Source organism: Meriones unguiculatus, chromosome 5, assembly GCF_030254825.1.
Source record: "Meriones unguiculatus strain TT.TT164.6M chromosome 5, Bangor_MerUng_6.1, whole genome shotgun sequence".
Lineage (NCBI taxonomy): Eukaryota > Metazoa > Chordata > Mammalia > Rodentia > Muridae > Meriones > Meriones unguiculatus.
Window position 1 is genome coordinate 118,141,500 of NC_083353.1, and position 17,139 is coordinate 118,158,638.

A 17,139-nucleotide genomic window follows, 5' to 3' on the forward strand; every position below is an offset into this window, starting at 1 on the left:
CTTGAAGAACAGTTCCTGCCTCACAGGAGTATTGAGCATAAGGCACTGAGACTCTGCATTTGCTGTCCTTCCACTGACCCATGTCCCTCTGTTCAACATGCTCCAGTGGGAGCACACACGCCCAGTGTAGAAATAAATATTGTCTCTGCTACGAAGCAGAGCCAGTCTTGCTCTTGGCAGTGTGCCTTCCGTGGGTCTGCGCAAATGGACAGGTACTTGCGCCCACCCTTACTGTGTCTCACAGAGTAGCTCACTGTCTAAATGTCTCTGTGCTTCTGGCGATGTATTTCCCAAGCCCAGGTCAGGAATTTGACTTCACCTATGCCACTCCAGGGTTTTCTGTTTTCCGGAACTACTGCAAGCCTTTGATAAGAAAGGGCCAGAGGTCCTTGTCACTGTGCCAGGATCTACTCTGAAACAGATCAGTTACTTATTCCTGGCTCAGGGGATGGGAGTTAGAGGAAGAGGCCTCCAGTTAGGGCACGGCTCAACGACCTTGTGGTCAGTGAGTTTTGCTTGTGTTCAGTTTCATTTCTAAGTCAGAGAGCTCAGAAAGAGAAACTTAAAGTTAAACCAGGAAACAGTAAAGTTTCCAGATGGCGCCAGCATGGCGCCTGGCCCTATTCCAGCAGGATTTTATAATGGCTCATAGTATATAGTTACTAGCGATCTGGAGGTTGGAAGGGAGAGGGAAGTTGGGTGCAAGAGGCTGGAGGAGGAAGGAGAAGGGAGAGAGGGAGGGAGAAAAAGAATGGTAGGAGAGAGAGAAGAGAAGCAAAAAGCTGGCAGAGTGGGGCTGGGAGAGGGATCAGGCCTTGAAGTTGTTAGGTGGGCTTGTCAAGGCGCGGGTTTTCTACTGGCCAGATGAAAAGCCTTCCAGACTTTTGTTACGCTTCCAGGCTCTTGTCTCAGGTCAAGAAGAAGCTGCCATCTTGGAAGCTGGCCAGCTTATTATTTAGCTGTCTGCCTGCTAGAAATATGTCTAACTTCTACTCGCTCCGTATCACCTCTGAAGTTTGGGTAGGGGGCTGGAGAGATAGCTCCATGGTTGAGAGTTCTGGTGGCTCTTGCAGGTGGTAGACCAGGGTTCTGTGCCATGCACCACCCACATGTCAGCTCACAACTGCCAGTAACTCCAGTTAGGGGAAATCCAACACTGTCGTCTGGTCTCCTCAGGCACCAGGCATGGATGTGGTGCACACACCGTATTCAGATGATGCACCCATATGTACAAAATAAGACTAAAGAAATCTCAATCAATTTTTAAAATGTTATGTGTTATATTTTTAAAATTATTTTTAAGCCCATAGAGCAGGTGTTTAGTGGTTGAGGAAGGGTCTTCCTCACTCTAAATTTTTTTTAATATTTTATTTAAAAATTTTATGTGCATAAAAGTTCTGCCTACATATATGTCTATGCTCCACAGAAGTGCAGCAGAGGCCAGAAGAGGTGTCTGATCCTCTGGAGCTGAAATTGTTTTGTGAGTGTGAGCAGTCGCACCCCTATGCCCATAGGTCACACCCATGGCATCACGGTCCTCTGCAAGACCAATAAGTGCTCTTAAGCAGTGAGCCTCTGCTCCAGCACTGCTTGAGCTCACAGTGCAAACGTGATACCACTACTCTGCCGCCGGTCTTTGCTGTGTATCACCTGAGGAAGGTGCCAGTGGGCACTCTCTTTCTGTCCCCACACCACTGACAAAAACATTTCCATATGTGAACATGTTGTGTGAGACAGCCTGAGCCACGGTCCTGAGTCACTCATAATTGGCTCCAGAATAAACAGTCTCTTCTTCCCTGACAGGTAAGAACTAAGTTTAGCATTGACTATGAGGGCCTCCGGCTCTCTCAATCCTGACTCTGTCTCCTAGAGATTCTGCCCCTTAGCACACAGAACCCCCTGACCTCACCCTGGGTGCCCTTTCTTCAACAATGCCCTCAAACTCAGAGGTGCATCGACCCACCCAGATGGTCACTGTCTGGTGTGTGGTATTCAGGGCAGGAAAGGGTTGGTAATTATATTTCCTTTATGTTGTTGTCTTTTCTTCCCAGGTTGATTCCTGTAGGACAGTAAAGCTGGTCTCCCTTATTCCACCCTCCAGTTAAAAGCTCTTTGTCTACGGCACTTAGCAGTTTTATTTATTTCACCGCAGTTCGTTTAATTCCATGTGACACTTTCTCTCCTATCTTGTGACTGTGTTTTGTAAGTTCATGAGCTTAGGGGCAGGAGAAACCAGATAAGCAGGCTGCTTACACAGCCATCCAATAAAGCAGGCTTTTCAAATCTCGCAACTCCACCCCTATGCAAGGCAACGCACAAACACAAATGGTATTTCCTCTCCTCGAGGTTTTATAATTCCTCCCCTCTCAGCTTTCAAGTTTCAGTCTTCCCATAGCTGAAGCTCAGCTTCTCAGCTCTGAAATGGGAACCCCAGACACATCTGTGGGCATGCTCACTGCCACAGACTGCCTGCAGGAGGGACAAATGGGTATGTATGGAATTTGAGCAAACTACAAGAGCAGAGAGGAGCTTCAGCGGGGAAGGGACAGCAGAGGAGCTGAACCTCATGCCAGTGAGCCTGTCACAGTGGATCTCTGAGGAAAGGAGAGGCTGCAGATAGGATTAGCTATGAGGTTGTTACAGTAGTTATACTAATGGAGATACAATACTTGAATAGTTCCTTAGCAAGAGAAAAGAACAGTGACTTACCTTACAGGAGCCAGAGCCACAGACACAGCTTTTGTTTTGTTTTCCTTTTTGTTTTTGCACTTGGCTTGCTAGTCTACTCTTTTCTCAGGGATCTGGTAAATTACACTCTGGTAGATTATGTCAGGTTGATGTAGGATATGCTTGCTCTATATGTCCCATTATGAGTGAAGGAAATTCAAACAACAGCTTTGCATTGTGCTCAGTGACAAAGTTGCCTGGGAAGCTGGGGCTTGTGCTTTGGAGATCTGCTTTAATTAAAAAAAAAAAAACTGGAAGGGGGTGGCATAGGGTGGGGGCTGAACCCACCTAGGACCAAATCCTTTGCATTTTGAGCTCACAGTAAAAAATAGAAAAAGGATATAATGAGGTTCTGTACTTTAATCTTCAGAAAGGAAAGAAAATTGTGTTTCTTTTGTTTTGTAAATGTCTGTGCTTCATTATATTTCATCCTTTTATCTTCTTTTTTTCCTCTTCCCTGTTTCTTCACCTTATATATTTTTTTTATTTAGGGAGAGAATATTGGATTTTGAGAAAACAAAACCAATATTTACCAAAATACCAAATTCATGGCAAATGTTAATGCTCATAACTTAAACCAAGAATTCTCCTAACTGAAATTACTATTATTGTTATTATTATTATTAATGCTGATGATGATGATGATGCTGATGGATCGATAATTGACTGACTGATTGTTTGACAAAGTCTCACAGCTTCTCCCAAGCTGGCCTGGAGCTCCTACTCCCTCTGCCTGAGAGACCAAAAGATAAGGTAGCAGCGATTGTTAAGACGTAGATTAGGCGCGGTATAGTTAGTAAATGCCCTGAGGGGAAGGACCACCTCGCTGCGTTCTTTCCCCACCCACTAGAGATACAGTTGCTAGGAAACTGGACCCTCCCCCTAGGGAGGGACACCTGGTCATTAATGGTCTGGGATCCTTCCTATAGCCAATCAATTCAAAATGTAGCATCTTGACCAATAGATGCTTGCCAGGCAGGAATTGCACCTGCCTTGGGCATGCTGGGATGGACCAGAATCTATAAATCACCCCACTAACCTGGGCGCTGGGCGCTCAGCTCCTACTGCTTCAGCGGTGGGGCTGTGTAGCCCAAGCTGCAGCTTGTAATTAACAATAAAAAGACCCTCATGTGTTTTGCAACGGAGTCGATTCCTGGAGATCTTTTGGGGGCTCGGGAACTGGGTATAACATGCCTCAGCAGGGTTGACTTTTGAAATCCAAATGCTTACCCAGTGGGAACATTTTCTTCTGTGAATGGGGAGCTCATGTCTAAAGTGCACCTCTTGTGTAACTGGAGGGTTTTTTTGGGGGCAACTTTACTCTTTTGAAACTGCAACTGGTTTTGGCACTGAAGTTTTTTTTTTTTTTAATAAAGCTAAAATCTAGGCCAACAATGTTTCCTTTCCTTGTTTTTTTTTTTTTAAGAGATCATTTTCAACATTGCTTTCTAATAAATACATGAAAGTTTTACTCAAACTGTGTTATAAGAGACGTTTGAATTTAGAAGGAGATACGTGTATACAGCATGAGAAAGATGGATGACAAAATTACCATGTATGTATCAAAAATGAAAAAAAAAACAGTATCAGAAATTTTACATGTGTAAAAACAGAAGATTATTGGTAAATCTTACTCGTAATACCATATAAGAAATGTGTGGTGTGGGATCCTGTTTGAACCTGGGGCATTTGATGCTTGAAGTCTCCTCCAGAAGACACATCAGGTACTGTTCTTTAGCTCAATCCTAAACTCTCTAGTATGGTTGTTTTTTCTTTCTTTTTTTTTAATTGACATTGTACACTTACACACACTTTTCTTGTTACATTATGGTGAATGCATTAGAACCCCTCAGCTATTTTCAGGAACACTATACTTTACTGTGAACTCCCTCCTACTGTGCCTTTGACACCAGAGCTGTCACCTCTTTATGGTAAATATTGCCTACTTCCTCTCTACTCTCCCAAGCCCCTGGTAAGAGATATTTATACCTGCCAGCACTTAGCTCTTTGACAGTACAGAATTAACAATTGAAAATACAGAGACTGAGAGACCAAATAAATAAAAATTAGTTTTTTGGGTATTGGTTTAGGGTTTGAAGCACAAGCCTGAACGAAGGCCAGCCAGATGGAGACACGTCCAGCCACCTGCAGGGTAGAACGGCATTTACCACATTCTTTTCCTGCCCACTAGAAATACAGTTGCTTGGAAACTGGTCCAGATGGCCAGGCCAGAACTGTTTATGGATTTGGCGCCTAAAGTAAACCAATCATTTCAAAGGTCTAATTCCCTTACCCAATCATGTAATGCCAAGACATGTAATTCCCTATGTGCAGTTTTTCCCTGTTCCCATAGACTGCTCTGCCACTCCTGCCCTGCCTCTACTGCTTCCACAGGAAGTTTTATGACCCAGGCTTGAGCTTGTATCTAATATACCCTCATGTGTTTTGCAGCAGAGTCGATTCCTTGTGGTCTTTGGGGGGTCTCATGAACTGGGCATGAAAAGACCTGGTCCTTGGTTATAGTATCAGTCTCTGCAGGCCTCTCTGGGCCCAAGTATTTTGGCTCTGTTGTTCTCCTTGTGGAGTTCCTGTCCCCTCCAGGTGCTTCCATCTCCCTCTTTTTCCATAAAGATTCCTGTGCTCTGCCCAAAGTTTGGTCATGAGTCTCAGTATTTCCTTCCATACCCTGGCGGGAAGAGTCTTTCAGAGGCCCTCTTTGGAAGGCTCCTGTCCTGTTCCCTGTCCTCTCCTACTTCTGATGTCTATCCTGTTTGCCCCTCTGAATGAGGATTAAGCATCCTCCCTAGGGTCCTCCTTGTTGTTTAGCTTTTTTAGGCTATAGACTTTAGTATGTTTATTCTATATTATATTATACTAAGGGCCATGCATGGAGAGGACCTAGACCTCAATTTCAAAGGAACCCCTTTGCCTGCTCATTTTCCAAGTAGGTTTAGCCCTGGTAAGGGGTACAGGGGCTGTGTGTGACATGAACTCAGTGGCTGGCAGGCTGATCACCTCCTCCTGGGGCGGGGGGAGGTGCAGTCTGGAGGAGGAAGATGCAGCCATCCTGGATAAGACCTAATAAGCTTGCTTCAGATAGAAGGCAAGGAGGTCCACTCTTATCTGGGGACTAGGGAAAGGGCATAGGGGGAGAAAAAGGGGGGGGGACTGGAAGGAGCCAAGGGAGGGGGCTGCAGAGGGGATAAAAAGTGAATGCATTGTAATAAATAAATACATATATATATATATATTTAAAGTTAAAGAAAGAGAGAAAATACAGAGACATGCCAGGTGTGATGACAGAGGCTTTAATCCCAGCACTTGGGAGGCAGAGGTAAGCAGATGTTTGTGAGTTCAAAGACAGCCTGGTCCAGGAAGTGAGTTTCAGGACAGCCAAGGTCTTATATAAAGAAGCTCTGTCTTAGAAAACAAAACAAGAAAATAGAGAAACACTTTGATGCAATGTGAAGAAAGATCACCTCAACAAACAATGAAAAAAATAAATGTTGAGAATTTTATATGTAGCCAAAATACAAAGGACATTATATGATGCTTAAAATCCTCTAATCTTGAGAATTGTCTATCTTTTTAGTTTAAGCACAGGCTCCCTTTTGTCTTGGAGATGTGGAAAAGTGAGTAAATATAGTGGTTAAAGTCAGTGGGAGCTTTTTCAAGAGCATAGTTTAGATTCAGTTTTGTTTAAATTCAATTCATTTTGTGTAAGTTTTTATGAGTTTTGAAAACATATAATAATTATTGCTCTATCACAATGAAATACAGTCCTATAACTCCACCTAAATTTTTCTCAGGCCCTTTGCAGACTTTTCCCAGACACTCCCTTCCTCTGTTCCCAAAGAATAGTCACCCCTGGCCTGACATTTGCCTTTTCAGAAGCTGTTCACCTGGATTCCTGCAGTCTGATAGTCACCCACAGGCTTCAGTTGTGTGTCAAATACAAACGATTGCCCTTTGATTGAAAGAGACCATGTTCTAAGCATCATTGGTCTAAGAACAGTTGTGGATTCAGAAACACAAAAGCAGCTCAAAATACCACATCTGCTTTTAATCTGCAGAAGTTTAAAAAAAGAAGCCAATGGAAAACATGTGGATTAAATTAGCTCAAGCAAAAACAAGTTGGTGACAGTTAGAGCTATCAAAAACACACATGCAAACACACACTCACACAAAAAAGTAAACCTACAACTGTGTGATCAGCCTTGTAGGATAAGCAGCAGGACAGCTGGTTTTATGGTTCCCGACTCTAGAGCTTGCTGAGGACACAGAGCCAGAGATGAACAAGGACAAGCATATGGTCCACTTTGTCTTTTTAATGCCTCTGCTCCGGTGCTCAAGAATATTGTTGACATCCTCAGTGTTGGAGGATATTTGGCCTATGGCAAAATGTGAATTTAAAAAACATTTTTAGTTTTTTATAAGAATCTCTAAAGTTGCTGTCAGTGCTCATGTGAGGCAAACACAGGTTTTCATTTCTCTTGTGAGAATATGAAGGTAGCAGGGCCAGGGCAAACAGGGAGTATATTTTCATTTTAACAAACTCATGATGTGTTTTCAAGTGTCTTTTCCCAACCCGGTAATAATGCACATACTCAATGCACGATCTTTGATAACCAGTGGATACTTAAGTGTTTGACCCATTCTTCTTCTTTTCTTCTTTTAGTCGCTGAGTTCTCGAGCTCTCGAGATGTTCTCTACACAACTTCACTTTGATCTATGTCTTGCAGAAATTGTTTCTAAACCCTCTTTGCAGAACTCAGGAAGGAGATTATTTTAATTAGTCCAAAGTCTAAATGTTCCTTTTTTTTCTAATTTGGATAAGAATTTTGGTATTATACTTCAGACATGTTTAGTCAAGACAAGTTCACAGAGATTTTTTTTTTCCTCTCTCTTTTCCTCAGATAGTTTTATAGTCTCATGGTTCATGCTTGGGTCACCTCTCACAGAGGTAATGTGAGCTTTTAGTATATAAATACAGAGATTGTCTCAGCATTCTGTGTTGCAAAGATAGGTGGAAGGTGCAGGCAGGAAGAAGCAAGAGTGGGCCAGCATGCCCTGTGCACAGGGGGCCAGGTCATCCTCCTGGGAAGATGATAAGTCAGGCCCAAATGTTCGACTTGTTTCTCAAGTTTTATTATTTTTGTCTTTCATTTTATTATTATTATTTTGGTTATTATTATTATGGTTGTTATCATTATTAATATTAACTTTAATATTTTGGCTTATGTGTCAGCACTTTTGCTAAAACCAAACTTATGTCTTTGTTTCTGTCACTCTGATTTGGTGGTGTTGTTTCTGCAAATTTGGCCTTTTTTTTTTTTTTCTAAATTGTTCAGCTGTTCTTTTGCCTTTTCATGCAATTTGAAAATTACCTTGGCTGTAGAGATGGCACGTGGTTAAATGCATTGTCTGCTCTTGCTCAGGACCTAGGCTCAGTTCCTAGTACTCTCATGGCCCCTCACAACTGTCAGTAACTCCAGTTCCAGGGTAATCAAGGCCCTCTTCTGCTGTCCTCAGGCATCAGGCATGCACACAGTATCTCATATTTCACCCATTAGGTATGTCAGTGTGTTCTATTACATGTATGTTGTTATTTAATTAATTATCTTACTAGGTTCTTTAGGACCAATTTTAATGTAGTCCAGGTTGACTTCAAACTTTCTATGTAGCAATACTTCCTTCAGTCCTAACCGTGCTCTCCTTATGAAGAGCTCCTCCCTTTCCCTTCCCTCCTTTCCCCTCCCCTCTCCTGTCCTTTCCATATAGTTTTGTGTTGTTTTCCAACCTAAACTTCAATCTTTCTCTTTCTTGTTCTTTCACTGACTCTTCATTCAATAACTGAAAGATTCTATGGCAACAAATCTGTTCCCAGTCCTTTAGTCTTCTGTGAGCCATGGATGTGATTTACAGACCAGGACCTTCTGTGAAAGGCTATACGGTGACAGAGTACAAGCCAAATATACAGATGACTCTGAGTACATTTATCTTTTTCTATGAAAGGTTCCTGAGATTGATGTGCTCATATTTATATTTTTCAGGTAAAAAGCTGCAAGGAAAATATCTCAGCATCACCTCTCCTGAGGCTCCTGCTAAGCTTTACTGCTGCTATGTAGTGATCACAGTCCTCACTGTAGCTGTGACTGTGCTTTCTGTTGCTTTGGCAGGTAAGTGACTTATTCTCCAAATTCTGTAACATTCTGTCCACATTGACATTGTCAGTAAATACTTACTGACCACTGTGAGCCAGGCACTGTGGGAAGGGCTTGAGAAAACACACTGAAAATTCCTGTTCCCTGGGAACTCAGGCTCCAGCAGGAAGCTGCAGTGGAGGAACAGCACAGGCTGTGGTGTGCACAGGAGACCAGGCTCAGCATCCCTGGGAAAATGATATCATCAAGCTCTAGACACAGATGCAAGAGACATATGTCCACCTGGGGTAACTGTGCAAGGCAGAGAACAAAGAGAGCAATACCCAAAGGAGGAACCTCAAGGAAGTGTGAGGAAGAGAAGAGTAATATGGCCAGGAAGATACAGTGGCTCTCCCCATTAACCATGGTTTTAGTGACCACGTTCAATTGTGTTTTCAGCATATTACATGGACAGTTCCTGAAGTAATCAATTTTTAGGATTTTAGTGCCACATTGTTCAGAATAGTGTGATAAAGTCTCACACTGTCCTCTTAGGCATGTGAACCATCCTTTAGAGCAACATGTCCACACTGTGTATGCTACCTTCCCAACAGTTCTCGCTGCTATCTCAATCATCAGGCTGACTGTCAAAGTAGGTGTCCATACAGAGTGCTTGTTGCTGTAGCAACCCCCACTGTAGGAAACAATCATCCAAAGCACAAAAGTGATGATATTATAGAAATCAATGCACTTCCAGGGAGCCCTGCTGTCAATGAGCACCTGAGAGCGAATGGGACTCAGACCCAGGGTGGGAGACCTTTAGATAAAGGCCTCTTATGCTCAGGAGAGGACTCCTACAGATCAATTGGGGAAGCTACAATCAAATTCACACCTCACATCTGAGCTCAGGAGGGGAGGCCAAAAAGAGACAAGACATGCTTGTTATAATTCATTGTGTTGTCTGAATTTTAGTAAGAAAGACCGAACAGGCACCAGTGAAAAACACCTATGCTGCTTGCCCAAGACACTGGATTGGATTTGGAAACAAATGTTTTCATTTTTCTGAATCCACAAGTAACTGGACCTTCAGCCAGACCTTCTGCATGGCACAAGAGGCCCAACTTGCTCAATTTGACAACCTGGAGGAGCTGGTAATGATCAGGGATTGGGCTGTTTCTTTGTTCTGTTGAATATGTATTGCCTGGAGATAGGGAGGGTAAGATGAAGCATGAAGAAGTTTCCCACCTCAAGCAGGTGGAGACACGGGGAACATGTGAGTGTGTGCCATTTGTGATGGTCACACACATCTAGATGAAGCTCTGAGACACTGAAGAAACATTACTGCATGTCGTGCTCAGTGTCAGTCTGAAAGGTCAGAGGTGCCATTTTACCCAGATACCTGGTGGTCATGAGCGTTTTTCTCCAAGCCGGCACATGTTGTATACTGAAGGTGACAACTCTTAAGCATAGCAAGGGGTGGCTTAGCCAAGGACCATGCCAGCCAAAGTGGGGTGTCATTAAATTTGCAGCTGTAATCCAAATGAGGTGCTTTAGAATTACAGATGTCAACTGGGTCTACTGAAAACTGGAGGCTATTATACCTCCAAACTCTGCGACCCTCAGTTACACCCTCCTGACATTGCTAAGGAAGTTGTGGAATGGAGAGCCTCAAGGATCATCTGAAACAGAGAGACACATGTATTTGCTGTCTGTGTTTCATGACAGGAATTCCTAAGTAGATACAAGGGGACTTTGGACTACTGGATCGGCCTGCACAGAGAGTTTCCACAACTCCCTTGGAGATGGGCAGACAACACTGAGTATAACAACACGTATGTTTGCAGATGCCTTTCCTTCTACCATGTTTATGTACTGTGATCACGTGTGAGTTGTGGCTCTGACAGATGAATGGCTGCTTAACGTGAGGCCAGTTGTTCTGGAGAGGAAGAATAATAAACTCTTAGGTTGGAGGTGTGCCGGGGAGGGAGGGTGTGTGCTACATGCAGGAGTCAATCCCCAGCCAACTCCACATCCCCACAAACTTAAATCCTTTGGAGATTCTCCCATGTATTATTGGCCATCATTTCCAAAGCCTTTACTTAGTGTGATTTTACTCAAATGATGCTGGCATCTGGGGGAGGTATTGTCTGCTCCTTTACCAACTTAAAACTTTTTGTTGATGATAAATGCCCTGTGTGGGATGTAGACAGAACCTCAGATGGTCAGTGAGGGCTCTGACACCCTCAAAAGCCACTGCAGAACTGCTAGCCAAGACTCATCAGTCATTGCACAGCCATACCTGTTCACAAAAGCAGAGACTCCAAGGGCACTGGAAAACCACCCCTAAAGTCTTGTTATCTGTTGGCATCCAAGATATTTCTTGGATTAGAACACAGTTGTTTTACTAGAATTGTAAATCACAGACCCAGTCAAGTCTATCATTAAAGTCCTTTCAGCAATGTAATAAATGGGTTTTCAGCTACATAAAATGCTTCAAAGCAGAACTGAAAATCCCCCACTGTGAGGCCAACATGCCTGCACTTCATTTGAACATGTCAGCAAGCCCCAGTCGACTGCTTTGTCCACAGATTACACATCACATACAAATGACAGAGATGTGGTGTTCATAAATAACTCTGGAAGTGTTAAAACTGCTAGGTGCTAAACTGGTACAGGACTGTCTTTCTTTGACTATATTCATGTTACAAATAAGCAGGGGAGATGGGCGAGATTTTGTTGCAGGAATGAATGCAGTTCTGGGCTTTGCAGACTTACTGCTTTTTGTTTCTTTTCAGGGTTCCCATCCGGGGAATGGAAAATCATGCCTACCTGAACAACAATGGGATCAGCAGTGCCAGGGTCTATGTAGATAAAAGATGGATCTGTAGCAAACCCAACAGCTATACCCTCCAGTGCCAAAATTCTTTTTCTTCTGTATAGCCTCTCCCAAGAGATGCTTTTAGCCTGTTATCTACAGTTGCTACTCTTTTCCATATCTTCCCACATCGATATCAAAAGGAACTAAGAATATTTCTTGACATCACAAATGAAAACCATTTTGAAGAAGTGCACATACAGGGGATTAGAAGAACATGGTTGAGTCTAACATAGATGTCGGCACTCAGACCTTATGTGTAAAGAACAATTAATGTTAGTTGACCCCACTTTTACTTTTGTGCAGAGAAGTCTTTCTTTTGAGACTATGAGACCACAAAAATGAGTTCCCAAAAGTGTGTGTGGATGTTATATGGTTACACATACCTGTGATGCCCGCTACTTAAGGGTTGAAACAGGAGAGTCACAAGTTCACAGTGGGAAGTGAAGAATGGGAATGCTTTAATAATGACAGGGAAGAGAAGAATCTGTAGCATCTGATAATTTGGTGGAAACACATTATACGTTCTTTTCAAAATTTATGCCGACACCCAGAAGAATTTAGAAATTATTTAAAATTAAAATTTATTTTACACCCTTTAAAACATAAGTGACACTGTCAAAATCTCTCTTTAGTTTTTAATGTTCTTATTTCCAGGTTTATGGTTCTAAATATAATTATATAATTATACTGTTCAAGTATAAACCATTTTATAAACAAATGCCATTTAAATTTTACCATTTTATTGGATTCATTTCTCATTAAATGGGAGTTAAACTCCTTAAGCATTCAATACTTAGTTTTGCACTAATGTGCATATTATTGGGTCCTAAAAACAAAGTATTTAAAATCTTTATAGAGTTAACTACACTGTACTGATGAGTCCCAAAAAGGACGAAATAACAGGCTACAAAGCATCTCCTGGTCTTTTCATCTTTTTCTCTCTGTTTTATTCTATAACAGCTTGATTTGCTAGGGGGCTGTGGGTATGATACCTATACTTGGCCTCCTTGTCTTTGAGGAAAAAGGGATGAGAGGGGCAAGGGGAGGGAAGGGGAGAGGGAAGATGGATGAGGGAGAATAGGACTGGGAGGAGAGGAGGGAGGGGAAGCTGTGATTGGCATATATAGTAAATAAACAAAACAAAAAAGACTATGTTTATATCTACTTGATGTGTGTTTTTCATTTGTATAATTGTGTGTGTGTGTGTGTGTGTGTGTGTGTGTGTGTGTGTGTGGAACTGGAGTTACAGACTGATGTGTGTGGCCATGTGGCTTCTGGAAATGGAACCTTGGTCTTTTGCAAGAAGTACTCCTAACTACTGATGCATCTCTCTAGCCTTTTCTTCCTCTGTTTTCTTTTATTGGTAGAGCTGAGCAAGCCTTGGAAAAACAGCATGTATCCATTTCCCTGAAAATTTCATGATTTCCTTGTTTTTTATAGTGGAGTAGCATTCCATTGTGTAAATGTGCCTCAATCTCTGTATCGATTCCTCTGTTGAGGGGCATCTAGGCTGTTTCCAGATTCTAGCTATTACAAATAAAGGTGTTATGAACATAGCTGAGCAAAAGTCCTTGTTGAATGGTGTAGCATCTTTTGGGTATATGCCCAGGAGTAGTATAGCTGGATCTTGAGGTAGTGCTATTCCCAATTTTTTGAGAAAGTGCCAGATTGATTTTCAAAGTGTGGTTGTACAAGTTTGCACTCGCACCAGCAATAGAGGAGGGTTCCCCTTTCTCCACATCCTCTCCAGCATGTGTTGTCACTTGAGTTTTTGATCTTAGCCATTCTGATGTTGCCTTGATTTGCATTTCTCTGATGACTAAGGATGTTAGCATTTCTTCAAGTGTTTCTCTGCCATTCAATTTTCCTTTGTTGAGAAATCTGTGCTTAGCTCTGTACCCCATTTTTAAATTGAATTATTTGGTTTGTTGGTGTTTAATTTCATAAGTTCTTTATATATTCTGGAGAGTAGACCTCTGTCAAATATAGTGTTGGTGAAGATGTTTTCCCAGTCTGTAGGCTGTCATTTTGTTCTGTTGACAGTGTCCTTTGCCTTACAGAAGCCTTTCAGTTTCAGGAGGACCCATTTATTAGTTGTTGATCTTGGTGCCTGAGCTTTTGGTGTTCTGTTCAGGAAGTTGAAGATCATCCTGAGTGAGGTAACCCAGAAAAAGAAAGACATGCATGGTATATACTCACTTATAAGCAGATAATAGCTATATAATGTAGAATAGCCAAACTAAAAGCTACAGACCTAAAGAAGCTAAACACTAAGGAGGACCCTGGGGAGGATGCTTAAATCTCATTCAGAATGGCAAACAGGATAGACAACAGAAGAGAGCAAGCAGGATGAGAGCCTACAGAGAGAGTCCTGTGAAAGGCTCCACCCAACAGGGGATTGAAGTAGATGCTGAGACTCATAGCCAAACTTTGGGTAGAGTGTACTCTTGCTAATTTCTAAGAGTCAGATTACCCAGGGAAATGTCTTGCCAGTGTCCTTATCTGACTTAGAGTGAATACATGGTAAGTTTCCTTCCATTGCTTTATGAAAATAATCCTGAAAGGAAAAGTAACTGTTCATGAGCACTGAGCCTTCTAAGGGATCCACCCACAAGACGTCAGTGAGCTATTTAACCGGTTTCCTATAGACAGGGCGTTTTAGCACTAGTTAAATAAATTATTTAAATAGGATATAAAAAAATCAGTCTTGTTCTTTGTTCTTTTTCTTTCTGAGACAGAGTAAAGTATGTAAAGTAGGCTCACTTTGAACCCAGAGATCTCCCTGTCTCTGCCTCCTAGCTGCTGGGTTTAAAGAAGTGTGTCAATACGCCTGGCTTAGGTTTTATGTGCTGGGAAGATGAGTTGTGGGGGAAAGAATTTTGTTGTACAAACACAAGGACCAGGGTTCAAATTCCCATCACGTACATGAAAAGCCAAGCATGTTTTTCATTATTCTCCTGTTATTTCAGGTTTACAAGGAACAGAGACAGGAGCGTCCCTGGGGCTTGCTGGTTACCACTCTGGTTCAGGCAGAGACACTGTCTCACATACACACAAATAGAAAAGTTGATGATGGCTACAAAAGCAAATAGCTTTCAAATATTATAGGAAGCATCCAAGTAATTTGGGATTTACACCTTCTCCTAATTCAACTCCATCATATTTATTCTTAATTTTTTTTTATCCTTTGAGAATTTTGTTCAATCTTTTTATATACATACTCCCACAGATCCACCTGATCTATCTGATCTATCCTTACCCACCCAACTTTATGTCTTAAAAAATCAGAACCAATTTATACTGCCCAAATATTCTTGGAGATATAATCTTCCACTGCAGCATTCTTGGCTCACCAAAGGTGCCCTTCTTAGAGAAAAATGTCTCTTTCTCTCCTACACCTAACTATGCCAGTAGCTCCATGGCCAAGGGTGGGATTTCATATCCAACTTCCATCTTCATGCTGGAATGTCATCAGGTTTGGGTTTGCACGAGTCTTGTATATGCTGTGGCAACTGCTCTGAATCCACAGTGCAGCTGCCCTGGTGTCCAGAAGACTCTGTTTCCTTGTAGTCAACCACTGCCTCCGGTTCTTACAAGCTTTCCGTCCCCATTACTGCGAGGACCCCTGAGCGTTGGGAGTTGGATGCATGTATATCTATATACGTTCCCTTTAGACCTGAGCATTCTGCAGTCTCTTGTTCTTTGCATCTTTCTCAGTTGTGAGTCTTTATGTTAATCACCTTCTATGTAAATAAAAGTGTCTTAGATGAGGCTTGAGACATGAACTGATCTGTCTAGCCACAGGTTCTTTGCCCAATAATGTTGCCAGTTATGGGCTTCATCTTGTGTATAAATCTGATCAGAACATGGTTGGTTACTCCTATGATGTCTGTGACACTATTGCACTAGTGGGCATGTCTTGCCAGGACAACCATTATTGTACGTAGCTTGGGCCAAAGCTGGGGGTAATTGATCATTTTTATCCTCTGATAGCATGCATCATCCTTTCCAGAACTATAAAGGCTGTCCAGCAGGGATGAAGCTTTGGGGCTAATAGCAGCTTGGTTTCTCTATGCTCTATGACTCAAATATGAGGTGTCTTCCTCAGTGTGGTCTTACTTTCAAGTTCTGGCAGGCAGTCCTGAACGATGGCAATAGACTGTAATGTTTGGGGGTGTATAGGACTTTACTGTCCAATACTTTCCTTAAGAGCTAAATAATACCCCATTATGCAAATATACCACATTTTCACTACCCATCATATGATGGCCATCTAGTCTCTTTCCATGTCTTGGTTATTTTGAATAGATCAGCAATGAACATGGGGGATCAGGTAGCTCTCGAGCAGGATATGGAGTCCTTTAGGTAAATGCCCAAGAGTGGTATAGCTGGATGATGTAGTGGATCTAGCTTTAGAATTTTGAGGAACCTCCACATATATTTTCGGAGCAATCACATCAGGTTTTTCTCTCACCATCAGTGACTTTTTCCCTTTCCCAAAATTCATGCCATCATTTGTTGTCTTTTGGATTTTTTTTTCACATTAGCCATTTTGACTAGGAGGAGATGACATCTCAAAGAAGTACTTCCCTGATTCCTAAGGATGTTGAATTTTAAAAAAAATGATCCTTGGACATTTGTATTTCATCTTCTGCGTAACCAGAACTGGGTTGTTTGTTCCTTGATGCTTATTTTTGAAAAATTCTGGTATATTCTAGATAAGTAAACTTCTGTCAGATAGACAGTTGCTAAAGATATGTTTTGTTTTTTTTTTTTATTCTGTAGCCTGCCTCTTTGCTGGAGTGATGGTATCCTTTTCTGTACAAAGCCTTTTTAGTCTCAGGAGGTCTCATTCACTAATACCTGCACTATTGGAATCCTATTCATAAAATCCTTTAGGTGCCAATTAATTGAAATATATCACCCACTTTCTTTTCTGTCGGTTTCAGAACATCAAGTTTACTACTGAGGTCCTTCATCCATTTGGAGTTAATTTTTGTGCACGGTGAGAGATAATCAAGTTTCCTTCTTCTACACATAGTTATCCTATCTGACTAGCAACATGTGCTGAAGATGCTGTGTTTTCTCCAACATGTTTTGCTGGTCTCCTTTTCAAAAAACAAGTGGCTGTAGGAATGTGAGCTTCTGGGTGAGTACCTAATTGTATTCTATTGATCAATGGGTTTGTTTTTATGCCAGTACCATGTTGTTTTATTACTACAACTTTGTAATATAACACAATCTAGAATGGTGAAATCTCTAGCAATTTTTTATTGATTGGGATTCTTTTGCTATCATGGATATTTTGTATTTACATATGAAATTTAATATTATTTTTTCAGTTTCTATAAAGAACCACATTGGAATAGGTATGAAGAGTGGACATCCTTG

At 41.8% G+C, this 17,139-nt stretch overlaps 1 protein-coding gene across 1 annotated transcript; it reads left to right on the forward strand.

Moving 5' to 3' along the window:
• Positions 1 to 2,334: 2,334 nt before the first annotated feature.
• On the forward strand, positions 2,335 to 12,912 carry LOC110559703 (C-type lectin domain family 2 member D11). The gene is made up of 5 exons (XM_021655277.2): positions 2,335 to 2,488; positions 8,781 to 8,906; positions 9,843 to 10,021; positions 10,596 to 10,702; positions 11,666 to 12,912. Exons 1-5 carry the CDS (start codon positions 2,422 to 2,424, stop codon positions 11,808 to 11,810), a joined length of 624 nt encoding a protein of 207 aa, XP_021510952.1. The 5' UTR covers positions 2,335 to 2,421; the 3' UTR covers positions 11,811 to 12,912.
• Positions 12,913 to 17,139: the final 4,227 nt, after the last annotated feature.